An 11332-nucleotide genomic window follows, 5' to 3' on the forward strand; every position below is an offset into this window, starting at 1 on the left:
AGAGTACTCCGTACATAGTCAGCTTTATTTCAGGACCGAGTCTGGGTCAAGTGCTCCATACATAAGATGCCATCTTGCTCTGCGCAATCCACTAAAACTAGTTCTCCATAGTGCAGACACCCAGAGGCGAAGATCATAGCCTTTAGTTGTCTGGGCGCAAGGGGACCGGGCCGGGTCTGCTGGAAGGCCGGACGGAACCCTGATTGGCCAAATTGCTGGCGAGTTGGGAACCATGGCAAGGTGCTGTCTCACGTCCTTTTTCGGCGCTGTTCCTGGTCCTCGGAAGAAGCCCCCCGGGGCGGTCAAAATTCCGCAAGTTACCATATGCCCTTCCGGCATCGAGCAAACAGGATCTATGCGATCAAACAATACGTTAAATAGGTTACATACAGGCTCGCAAATACTTCAGCTGGCAGGCAGTCTCGAATGGCAGCAGGTTCCGACATTCGACGAACTGCTCCGTGCAGCTGGGCGTATAATTATCGGAAATGCCACTTCGATGGCAAAGTGGAGAAAAACTCCCTGTTATGCACGGTGATTAGTTAGTTCTAGCGACGGGGGGACCACTCTCAAGGACTGTGTGCTGTACTAGTTTCCCCTACAGGCCCGTAAAAGTGGGAAGAATGCCTATATTTAACCACAAGATATGAGACCCGAGGCGGAATTTAACTGGCCGCCGTCGGGCACAGCCCTTTGAAAATTGACCACACCGCATTCCGGCTCCTTTCTCTTACCCCCCCCCCCCTCCCCGAGTCGCCAGCTCCCCGTCAAACACCGTCAGCTTTGGTTGGTATCTCTATCTCTTCTCCCTCTTCTGTCGCTCTATCTCCCTCTCTCTTCTCCTGTGCTTCCTCCCTCTTGCCCACTCCGTCGTCATCCAGGGGTTCAGCCGCTCCGGATCGTCCTCTCCTTCCTTTCCCTGGTACGGAGTATATTTAGCTGCCTGCTCCTCCCTCTTTCCCCGCCTCTCACCTTGCTTCACTTTCGTCGTTCCCCCTAACGAACTCCCGACTTTCCCACCCATATTCCCTCGCTCAACACAACAGTTCCACGTTCGCTGCAGCTATATCCTCGTTCCCCAAACCTTGCCATTCGTCTTTATCGCTCTTTGAACCAAAAAACCACCCCGTGTCTGACAGCAGTTGACCCTATTCCACCAGTACATCTGCAACCATGTGGTATGAAACCTTCCCCCCTCCCCAACCAAAGCATTCGATCATGCTCGCTGACCATTGCGAATCCAGCGGTATTTTCGGTTACATCAACTACCTCGTTGAGAAGGATCGTGCCTACATCATCGAAACCCTGCTCAATGGTGAGATGTTTCCCGCATCGTTTGCATTCGCTTTAGATGCATATCGGGCGTTTTCGCTAATCTCTCTCTTTACTGCTCTGTTTGCCAGGCCTATCAAGACTCGAATATCGTGGCTACGATTCTGCTGGGCTTGCCATCGATGGAAATAAGAAGAACGAAGTCATGGCCTTCAAGGAGGTTGGCAAGGTCGCCAAGCTCCGAGAACTGATTGCCAGTGCCAACCCAGACCTAACCCAGGTCTTTGACTCCCATGCCGGTATTGCCCACACCAGATGGGCCACACATGGGTCGCCATCCCGACTCAACTGTCACCCACACAGGTACGCTTGCTTCCCTGTTTGCTCCATGCTCTACTTGATCATGGTTACAACGGATTGACGATGGCTCGCTCACACGCCCACAGGTCCGATCCAAACTGGGAATTCTCTGTTGTCCACAATGGGATCATCACAAACTACAAGGAGCTCAAAGCGCTTCTTGAAAGTAAAGGCTTCCGTTTCGAAACAGATACAGACACCGAGTGTATCGCAAAGCTTGCCAAATACCTCTACGATCTTCATCCAGATATCGACTTCACCGTTTTAGCAAAGGCTGTAATCAAGGAGCTTCAGGGTGCCTTTGGTTTGTTGCTGAAGTCTGTGCATTACCCGCACGAAGTCATCGCTGCACGAAAGGGATCTCCTTTGGTCATCGGTGTTCGCACGTCGAAGAAGATGAGGGTCGATTTTGTAGATGTTGAGTTCTCCGAGGATGGTCCGCTTCCGGCGGAAGAGGCGTCTCAGAACCTCGCCATCAAGAAATCGGCCGCAAGCTTGTTAGCCCCGCCGGACAAGTCGCTCTTGCATCGATCGCAATCTCGCGCGTTCTTATCCGACGACGGCGTTCCCCAGCCCTCCGAATTCTTCCTCTCTTCGGACCCTTCTGCCATCGTCGAGCACACAAAAAAGGTCTTGTATCTCGAAGACGATGACATTGCTCATATCCACGATGGCCAGCTCAACATTCATCGTCTGACCAAGAACGATGGTACTTCAAACGTCCGTGCTATCCAAACCATCGAGTTGGAGCTGCAGGAAATCATGAAAGGAAAGTTTGATCATTTTATGCAGAAAGAAATTTTCGAACAGCCCGAATCTGTTGTCAACACGATGCGCGGTCGTCTAGACGTCGCAAATAAGAAAGTCACATTGGGCGGCCTTCGCCAGTATATCTCAACTATTCGACGCTGCAGACGAATTATTTTCATCGCCTGTGGTACCAGTTATCATTCGTGTATGGCGGTTCGTGGAGTGTTCGAGGAGCTAACAGAAATCCCCATTGCTGTCGAACTAGCATCGGATTTCTTGGATAGAGAGGCCCCCGTTTTCCGCGACGACACTTGTGTTTTCGTGTCACAATCAGGTGAAACTGCTGATTCCCTCATGGCACTGAGATACTGCCTTGAGCGAGGCGCTTTGACGGTTGGCATTGTGAACGTTGTTGGTTCATCTATTTCTTTACTCACTCATTGTGGTGTGCATATCAATGCCGGCCCTGAAATCGGTGTTGCTTCAACCAAGGCCTATACTTCTCAATTTGTGGCCATGGTCATGTTTGCTTTGTCACTTAGTGAGGACCGTATTTCCAAGCAAAAGCGGCGCGAGGAAATTATGGAGGGCCTTTCAAAGGTTTCTGATCAATTCCGGGAAATCCTTAAACTTAACGAACCAATCAAGGAGATGTGCGCGAAATTCTTCAAAGACCAGAAGAGCTTGTTGCTTTTGGGCAGAGGAAGCCAATTTTCTACCGCATTGGAAGGTACACATTCCTCCCCTCCCCGCCCAAAAAAAAAAAAAAAAAAGGTGCAATACCATATTAACCCTCGCTATAGGAGCCCTCAAGATCAAGGAAATATCGTACCTCCACTGCGAGGCGGTAATGTCTGGAGAACTTAAACACGGTGTGTTGGCATTGGTTGACGAAAATCTCCCAATAATTATGATTTTGACCCGGGATAAAATCTTTGCCAAATCTTTGAATGCCTACCAACAGGGTATGATTGTTTCCCCGTGACTAACGTGATACATCACTAACATATTCTTTACAGTGATCGCTCGCGGTGGTCGCCCGATCGTCATTTGCAACACGAACGAAGAGGAGTTCCCAGCATCGAGAGTGGAGAGGATCGAGATTCCTCAAACGGTCGATTGCCTCCAAGGCCTTCTCAACGTCATCCCTCTCCAACTTATTGCATACTGGCTTGCCGTTGCTGAGGGGTTGAATGTTGACTTCCCTCGTAATCTTGCAAAGTCGGTGACGGTTGAGTAGATGCTCCGTATTATCTTCAGGCGCCTTAAAATGACTCCAAATGTTGGTATTTTCATGGAAGCAAAGGTCATGTTATCTGATGGTACTCATGGAGCAAGGCCAGGTGTTAGCTTGTTAGTTGCTGCTACGTCCCCGGGTTATGTCTTTATTGCCGCGTAGGGATTGATCAAACATAGATATTATACTTTGTTCATATTCTTAAGTTTATACAGAGTACTACTACGTACAGAGTATTCTTTTGTATGTTCTCGATGGGGATAACCTATGTGGATGATAAGCACATAGGCACATTAGTCGTTTGTTTTGGTGTACGGAGTACAAAGCGTCCATCACTGCGCTACTCCATACCTAGGTTAAGTATAATATCGGCAGCTGGATCGCGGCCATGGCTTAGCAAGGTTCTAGACAGAATAGGGTTTTGGAGGTCTACAACGAGTCTGCTCTTTGAGGAGTTACAGCTCCACCAACCACAATTACATCCAAAATGGCTGCATTCAAAGGTCCTGGTCAGACTGAAATCTATAACGGTTAGTCTTATGTTTCTTTTTCAAGAAATCGAAGTGGAAACGCCATGCCCGCGATGTTGGCGGGAGCGGGGCACTCCATCGACCAGATAGTAACGGTTCACAATAGGAGCAAATCTCCGCATCGCCATCGTTCACGCACGATGGAATACCCCGATAATCGAGGCTTTGGTCGGAGGTGCAAAGAAAAAGATGCTCGAGCTGGGGGTCAAGGAAAGAAATATCGTTATTGAAAGCGTACCGGGAAGCTTTGAGTTACCCTTTGCGGTCCGAAGGTGAACTACTCCTCCCTAAACCCCCTCTTCTACTCCCCTGTTTGATGCCCCCCTCGGGCGAAGTTTGGGGAGTTAACCGATGGTTGGATCATGCATGTGACATTTTACTCATTGAATATGTAGGGTCTACACAGCATCGCACGTCCAAGCAGCTTCCGTTTCCTCAGGAGCTTCTGGAAGTGTAACGACCGATCTTCTGTCCTCGTCGACAGATTTTGCAAAACTTTCCACCACAACGGGCACAGCGTCGGATACGACCACCCCCAAGCCCACGTGTGCTAGCGCCCCCGACGCTACCGCAACGGGCCCATTTGACGCGATAATCGCCATTGGCGCCCTTATCAAGGGGGAAACGATGCATTTTGAATATATTGCCGATGCGGTTTCGCATGGGATTATGCGTGTCCAGCTTGACGCCGGGGTCCCGGTTGTGTTTGGCCTGTTGACCGTTTTGACGGAGGAGCAAGGACTCGTGAGGGCTGGAATGGTGGAAGATAAAAATGGGAAACGGCACAACCACGGGGAGGATTGGGGTAGTGCCGCGGTGGAGTTGGGAATCAAGAGGAGAGCATGGGAGGAAGGCAAGATAGGGTAGATAAATACATGGGGGATTTTCGCACTGGGTGGCTGGATGGAATGAACGGCTCTCTTAGGGGTGATATCGAATCGTTCGGTGGAGACGATGAGGTCCATCAAATGTAGATTACACATTGAATAAACAACATGCACGGGTAAACGATACATAAGCATCTGAAACCGTAAAATTTCGGATCTAAAGTCTGAAATTTCTAACAACCCCAAGAACCATTGAAAGAAACCGCTCAAAAGAAAATCGAAGCGATCTATCGCAAAGGCTTGTCCGATTATTCTTCCATTTGGTCACCTTCCGCAGGCTTTGACTCGTCCTCTTCCTCTTCTTCCTCAGATATAGCCTTTTTCGCTGCATTTTCTGCTTCTTCGAGCAGCTCTTTTGGTACTTCCATATGTCTGCCCTTGGTGGGGCCGTCCAAAGCGCTGATCCACGTCATTTCTAGCTCAAAATCCTTGTCCTTGCTGTCCTCATGGGCGATATAAATGATGCGTGCGGCTTCCTTAATCCCATCCAGTAGGCTAAGATTCTCCGACGGCAAATCTAACTTCTCAAGCTCAGCCTTGGCAGCTTGTCGACCTTTTCCGGTGGCAGCACCATAGTAACCCTATGGCGCGAAGGTTAGCTGGTAGGGGGTTCTGCTAGTGAATACCATAAGCTTACCCAGTAAAGTCCGCTGGGCTCTATCATGAATAGGCCCGGCCCTCCAACCTTTGTGCCGTCTACCTTCCCGCCAGAACCCGACTTTGGTCCTGATCCGACTTGTCCATCCACAGGAAGCTCTGCTTCGGAGTCCCAGCCCCCTACTATGGCGGTGACACCGAATGGTCGAACGCTGGAGTATAGGGTATATGCCTGGACGTAACCTCCAAGTCTGTTTGCGAGTACTCCTGTAGGGATGGGTGCCTTGTAAGTGTTTCTCCAAGAGGCAGCTTCGTCTCTAGCTCTCGCCACGAAATGTCGCCCATCAGGAACAAGACCTGCTGATACCTGTAACGCTCGTAGCCAAGAAAAGCCAATGCAGTCAGCAGCAAACTTCGACACAGCCTTCATTGCCATGCCCCGGCAAGGGGTGACTTCGGTTGTTTTTGTGTGTGTGTGTGTGTGTGTGTGTGTGTGTGAGAGAGAGAGAAGGGGGGGGTTGGGGTTCAAAGGGCACTGACTATGCCGATATTCCGATCCACCGTCGCTATCCTCTTATTCGCGCCTGGCTTAAGCAGCCTACTCGAAACGATCTTCTCTACGGCAAGGATCACGCCATCTTTACACCTTATTCCAATCGCAGTGCCTCCATTCTCAACAGCCTTTACCGCATACTCGACCTGGATGGAGTCAGTTAGAAGGATTCCATAGTAAGCGGCTGAACGACGGGGATGAATGCTCACTTGAAAATTTCGTCCGTCCGGTGAAAATACAGAGTTGGAAAGATCGTAACCCGTGCCTATGGACGTCTGGGTTCAAATCAAAGGTCAGTCTCAACTCCGAAATAGAGCTAGCCCAGGGGTCGGATTACAGACCATTGTGTCGAAATCGGACAAATATGGGTTATAGGAAAATGAATGGTAGTGGCCCTGATAATGGTGATAGGTATTTGAAAAGCAATTAGGAATTGAGGATTAGGAAGGAGGAGGAGGAAGTGGGAGGTTGGCGCAGTCGACGATATCGAAGAGCTCGCTCGCTTTGGCGTTGAGCTTCTCTGGGCGCGATGCACACACACACGTCACGGGATGGCAGCCTTCAAGCTCCAGTCACATGACACGCCTTATGCTTATATAATTAATCAGCTAAAAGCGAACTAATCTTTGATACGCTCTATATGCCGTACATAGTAAGTCCTGAAGTACTCTGTACCTGTAAGTTACGCCTCTAAGATTACACTGTACATGCCGAGTACTTATCGAGTACTTACATCTTACCCATTCATTGTACAGCCTCAGTACGCGGTATCCGAACTTTGTACGGAGTTGCCCGTACAGTACACTACCCGATGGAACTCCTCCGTGAGCTTACTCTGTACGGAGTGGGTGTACAGCGTTTATCTTGGGAATTATTTAATAATTTAACTATTGGAGCAGAGCTCTGTTTGTGCAATCTCATCTGTGGATATCCATTAACGACAAAGTCCTCTGTGTTCCCCTCACTAATACTGCGCGATGTGTCTATCCATGTACTGTTAGGTACGAAGTAACTACCTAACTTCCAAAACTTACCCCCTCCTGGGCTTGCAAGATTTGGGCAGTTGAGGAGGCACATGTGCCCAATTGGTTGGGTTTTAGCAAACTAACTACTCCGTACAGAGTAATTAACTGGAACTCCCAAGAAATGAATGGACGACACAGGAAGAGGTCTTGGTTGGGCAGACACCAGGTGTCCAACCATTATCATCAGTTGACCTGCCCTCACTCCCCTTGATACCCAATCTTCATTTCTCATCATTAAATTTTCACAGAGTTCTTGAAAGGTTCTCCAGTGTTTGCATATAAGAGTATCTCCACACATTCCCCCCCGCCGCCCGCGCCATAGTGCTGTCGTCCACATTCGCCCAGCTTGGCCTTTGACACACTCATAGCAGTGCCTAACTTGCTGGCCTGGGGTGCCTAATCATTCTGGCTACCTAAAAACATCTACAATCTCTCTGGCACCTGTGTGTTCTTTGCTTTTCCCCTTTGCAGAACATAGGCGATTTTATACCCTATTCTTGTCATCCAATAGCTTTGCGCCCTCTATCTTGATCTCTCAACGGCTAGATATGTTAATAGAGAATTACGTGAATTTATAATTGTTTGCAGATCGAAGAATACATCCACTACAGGCCCCTGATTAATCTGTCTCACGCGTGCCTGGTCCAACTTTTCTTTTCCTTTTTTTTTTACCAATCCCATAAATTCTGTGCTAGGAGGAGTGCATAAGCTCGCTATGGCTTCCATGCTGCATGCTTGTCCATACTGTGGGTATGAGACTGAAATCGTGAATGTGCTGCCTGCGTTTTCAGAGAATCCGCACTGCCAACGGGTATGGCCTCGAAAATTCTATGCCAACTATGCTAAGTGACTTTTCTGACAACATTTGCTTAGTGTGGGCTATCTGTCACTGAAGGCGATAGCAAGGTAGACAATGACCTTTCTTCTCTTTTCGCTCGTCAAATGACGATGAACCATAGGCCTCAAGGCCTCACACCTATATGCCCAGCAACGCCCCCAACCCCTCGCTTTTCCAAACCGTCTACAGTCCCAGATGGCCCTCCGATCGCGTATAGCATAACTCAGCATTATCATCACTCCTCTCACCAGGCACGTATGGGACTCCAAAAATCGGATTCAGACATCGCAGGACCTTTAGAACAGCAGAAGCCTCCCGCTGGACGATACATGTCTTCCAGGGAAATGCTCTTGCGACATAACATCAACCCTGATACCCTCTTTCCTTCTCAGCTTGCGTTATTCGAACAAGCGGACCGGGAACAAAAGGCCCGGCTTGTTGAATTGTGGCAAATATCGCCCCCCACTTTTGGAAATCCATCGTCTCTCCAGCCTTTCGCCAATAGTCTTCCTGCTGCGGAATGCTCCCAACTCGACTCTTTTGGTAAGGCGCTTGATCCGCATAACGATGTTATGATGGATGAAGATAGTACCAATTCCTGCGATACCCATGCTGCTGAACCATACGTGGTTTCAGGTTATGAAATGCTGGCACAGAGAGAATATAATCTGCCCACGCAGCCTTCACTCCCCTTTCCCCGGGGAAACTGTCCCGCTGAAATTCCATCCAGCGCCACTTATAACCCTTCTACAGACCCTGTCTATAAAAGGGAGGATCGACAAGAAACCCAACCCATTGAGCACCAATACGGCGCGTTTGAAATGAAAAATTACTACATTGGGTGTGGGGTTGCGAGGGCTCATTGGCTTGAGGATCAACACTTCTTTTGAACTGTGGTTCTGGGTACTTTAGCGTTTCGAGAGGCTGGGCCGCTTTCTGTCTTCGGGCTCCGCATCTTTGTCAGAGATATATCCATGCAGTTTTCAGTGAGCTGGAATGATGCCTTTATGGTTGACCCGCGTGCCATGTTGGGATTTCTTTGTCAGTTGTTTTGTTTACCCCTTTTTTTTTTTTTTTTTTTTTTTTTTTGGGGGGGTTGGTGGGGTTTGAAATTGTATTATGAATTATGAGTATGTTCATGTTCACCAATACCCACACGCGGTCCACATTGTTCTTCTGGATTTATTTTCAACTTCTTTTCTGGTTTGAGCCGAAACTGCATCTCTACCGCTTTGAAACCTTATCACTTGATCAACTAAATTAATCATGGAAAGATTTGGCAAGGAATATTTACTATATCCTCTGTCAGAGATGATGATAAACAAAGATGCACTGTCTTGGTTGCGTTCCTGAGTGGCGACTGCGAAGTCTCCAATATGTATTGTATATATCCCATATGGAGGAGCACCTATGTGTTAGATTGTCAATCACCGCTGCGCAGCACCATGCACATTAGAGCCTTGCTATGGAGTCTTTTTCCCAGTCCAGATAAAGTTCACCACCTGTATGCAGTCAAACGCAAGACAGACATACATAACCACAAGGTGCCACGTGACACAATACAGTTCAAGCATACTCCATACCTACATGGGGAGGGGAATTTCTGGAAGAATGTACTTTCTTCTAAAATCCGTATGTACATATACATGTATAAGACAGATATATTCCACATTATAACGCGAAATATGGGGAAGAAAAACCAAGAGAGAAAAAGCATATCTCTGTATATGTCAAGGATTTAAATTGGACAGTTCATTAATCTTTAACAATGAATACATGTCACTCTTTACTTGGCCTTCAACATCATGTAGTTGGGCTTTGAGGAACAGGGAGAGTTGTCCCAAATGACTGCACTGTAAATTCTTGGGCCATAGTTGGGAAACTGTAGTAAACCAGGAAGGTCCTTGTAATAGGAACAGTAAACAAAACAAAACCAGTGACAATTATTATAATGGGCTGTTTCCTTCCTTCAATTGTGGCTCACCAGTGGAGTGTGTAAAGGTGTAGCGTCTCCAAGCTAAAGTAAAGGAGCCGTGTCTTAAAACAAATACATAGACCAGAAACGAGCGCGGTCATGACGATATGACAAAGTTTTCTTCTTCATCACCAGGATTTAGGATACCATCCGGGGTATCCCCGCCCGGTGCTGTGGAGGGATGACCATAAAAAGGAATGTCTAACACGGTACACCGACGCGAAGGCACCATCTTTGATGGACTGTTCATTATCAGCAACTCAACCATCCGAAACCAAGACGGATAGGGCATACTAGGGTTTGTGGTTTCATCGCGAGTAGTTCCAGCAGCTAGTCTGGTGGCCCTTTCTGTGGGCATGGGTAGAGCTGGCACTATGGCGGATATCGCAGCGACAGTAAAGATGAGAGCCACGAGCTTCATTGCTAGCGTCCCGTTGCTCTTTTATCGGCTCCCTTGAGGAGCGCGATAGGGCGAGGTCACTGGTGGTAGCCGGGGTTCTGAGATAGTCGTATCTTCAAGTAAATCTCCAAAGGGAAATAATGCATTCGATTATATGGGCGAGTCTAAACAAGGTTGTCTGGAAAATTTGTGACCGTAGATGATATAGAAACCATAGATCAGTTGCAGCAAAGGAACTGGGTTCTGGAATGCATTCTGTGGGAGGGGTTCTGTTGACGCTCGCCTTGATATCACTGAACACCCCGGGGACAAACGAATAAATAATGTTATTCACACCTCAAAAGAGAGTGGCGTGCAACGACATATCAAAGATGCTGAGCTTTGGTGAAAGGAGTAGGAATAGCAGTCATTTAGCGCCAATGGCGATTGATGGAATCCTGGAAGTTCCCGATCTCCAGAGGTAATGGGCGAGGGATATCAAGAGTTATAAGCTTAGGTATCAGGGACCCAAAGTGGCTTCTGGAGGGAGCCCTTCCCAGGCCGGTGGCTTTATGCCAGAGAAACGCCCTGCTCTCTCCATTTAAACATGCAGAACCTTGCATCTTGGACTCGTACGCATCTTCCAAAACGGTATACAAAGAAGCCTTTCATTGAAGGCGGCATTTAGTATGTTAACCATGAAGAAGACGTGCCTTATTGACGGTTCTCCGAATTTGGGTATCAATAATGCAAGACAGGCAAGCTTTGACATTAGCGAACAATAAAAGTGCCGGCCGGCTTTATGGGGGAGAAGCGACTGGATGAGCATTCGGTTCATGTTGCTCGACCCGGTTCTGTGATTTGCCCAGGCAGCCCATGCACAACCGGCGATGCTGGGCTAAGAGGAAAGCTGGAAGCGGAAGAGGAAC

At 48.2% G+C, this 11332-nt stretch overlaps 5 protein-coding genes across 5 annotated transcripts; 3 read left to right on the forward strand and 2 right to left on the reverse strand.

Annotated features, from left to right (window-relative positions):
- Positions 1 to 749: 749 nt before the first annotated feature.
- Positions 750 to 3853, forward strand: CIMG_07258 (glutamine-fructose-6-phosphate transaminase (isomerizing)). The gene is made up of 6 exons (XM_001243361.2): positions 750 to 1178; positions 1245 to 1315; positions 1404 to 1635; positions 1719 to 3112; positions 3186 to 3347; positions 3402 to 3853. Exons 1-6 carry the CDS (start codon positions 1174 to 1176, stop codon positions 3620 to 3622), a joined length of 2085 nt encoding a protein of 694 aa, XP_001243362.2. The 5' UTR covers positions 750 to 1173; the 3' UTR covers positions 3623 to 3853.
- A 195-nt stretch (positions 3854 to 4048) lies between these two features.
- CIMG_07259 (6,7-dimethyl-8-ribityllumazine synthase) lies at positions 4049 to 5167 on the forward strand. Its single transcript, XM_001243362.2, has 3 exons — positions 4049 to 4149; positions 4256 to 4421; positions 4545 to 5167. The coding sequence occupies exons 1-3, from the start codon at positions 4107 to 4109 to the stop codon at positions 5014 to 5016; spliced, it is 681 nt and encodes a 226-aa protein (XP_001243363.1). The 5' UTR covers positions 4049 to 4106; the 3' UTR covers positions 5017 to 5167.
- On the reverse strand, positions 5167 to 6682 carry CIMG_07260 (proteasome component C1). Its single transcript, XM_001243363.2, has 5 exons — positions 6528 to 6682; positions 6396 to 6461; positions 6174 to 6332; positions 5674 to 6000; positions 5167 to 5617 (listed from the first exon to the last, which is right to left on the reverse strand). The coding sequence occupies exons 1-5, from the start codon at positions 6528 to 6530 to the stop codon at positions 5285 to 5287; spliced, it is 888 nt and encodes a 295-aa protein (XP_001243364.1). The 5' UTR covers positions 6531 to 6682; the 3' UTR covers positions 5167 to 5284.
- Positions 6683 to 7926: 1244 nt separating this feature from the next.
- CIMG_07261 (uncharacterized protein) lies at positions 7927 to 8939 on the forward strand (the record flags this gene model as incomplete). The annotated part of the gene is made up of 2 exons (XM_001243364.2): positions 7927 to 8022; positions 8085 to 8939. 2 exons carry the CDS (start codon positions 7927 to 7929, stop codon positions 8937 to 8939), a joined length of 951 nt encoding a protein of 316 aa, XP_001243365.2.
- A 1008-nt stretch (positions 8940 to 9947) lies between these two features.
- Positions 9948 to 11306, reverse strand: CIMG_07262 (uncharacterized protein). Its single transcript, XM_001243365.2, has 2 exons — positions 10319 to 11306; positions 9948 to 10266 (listed from the first exon to the last, which is right to left on the reverse strand). Exons 1-2 carry the CDS (start codon positions 10443 to 10445, stop codon positions 10226 to 10228), a joined length of 168 nt encoding a protein of 55 aa, XP_001243366.2. The 5' UTR covers positions 10446 to 11306; the 3' UTR covers positions 9948 to 10225.
- Between the last annotated feature and the right edge of the window lie 26 nt (positions 11307 to 11332).

This window comes from Coccidioides immitis, assembly GCF_000149335.2.
Source record: "Coccidioides immitis RS genomic scaffold supercont3.2, whole genome shotgun sequence".
Taxonomy (NCBI): Eukaryota; Fungi; Ascomycota; class Eurotiomycetes; order Onygenales; family Onygenaceae; genus Coccidioides; species Coccidioides immitis.

What these genes read in the sequence shown, in the direction of transcription:
- CIMG_07262 (XM_001243365.2), bottom strand. Translation starts at nt 10,445, where the DNA reads ATGAAGCTCGTGGCTCTCATCTTTACTGTCGCTGCGATATCCGCCATA. An exon ending in CGATGAAACCACAAACCCTA is followed by an intron (nt 10,267 to 10,318) that starts GTATGCCCTATC and finishes GATAATGAACAG; the next exon opens with TCCATCAAAGATGGTGCCTT.
- CIMG_07258 (XM_001243361.2), top strand. An exon ending in CTCAACTGTCACCCACACAG is followed by an intron (nt 1,636 to 1,718) that starts GTACGCTTGCTT and finishes ACACGCCCACAG; the next exon opens with GTCCGATCCAAACTGGGAAT. An exon ending in ATTTTCTACCGCATTGGAAG is followed by an intron (nt 3,113 to 3,185) that starts GTACACATTCCT and finishes CCCTCGCTATAG; the next exon opens with GAGCCCTCAAGATCAAGGAA.
- CIMG_07259 (XM_001243362.2), top strand. Translation starts at nt 4,107, where the DNA reads ATGGCTGCATTCAAAGGTCCTGGTCAGACTGAAATCTATAACG. An exon ending in TCAGACTGAAATCTATAACG is followed by an intron (nt 4,150 to 4,255) that starts GTTAGTCTTATG and finishes GGTTCACAATAG; the next exon opens with GAGCAAATCTCCGCATCGCC. An exon ending in TTACCCTTTGCGGTCCGAAG is followed by an intron (nt 4,422 to 4,544) that starts GTGAACTACTCC and finishes TTGAATATGTAG; the next exon opens with GGTCTACACAGCATCGCACG.
- CIMG_07260 (XM_001243363.2), bottom strand. An exon ending in CGGACGGACGAAATTTTCAA is followed by an intron (nt 6,333 to 6,395) that starts GTGAGCATTCAT and finishes GACTCCATCCAG; the next exon opens with GTCGAGTATGCGGTAAAGGC. An exon ending in TGGATCGGAATATCGGCATA is followed by an intron (nt 6,001 to 6,173) that starts GTCAGTGCCCTT and finishes CGAGCGTTACAG; the next exon opens with GTATCAGCAGGTCTTGTTCC.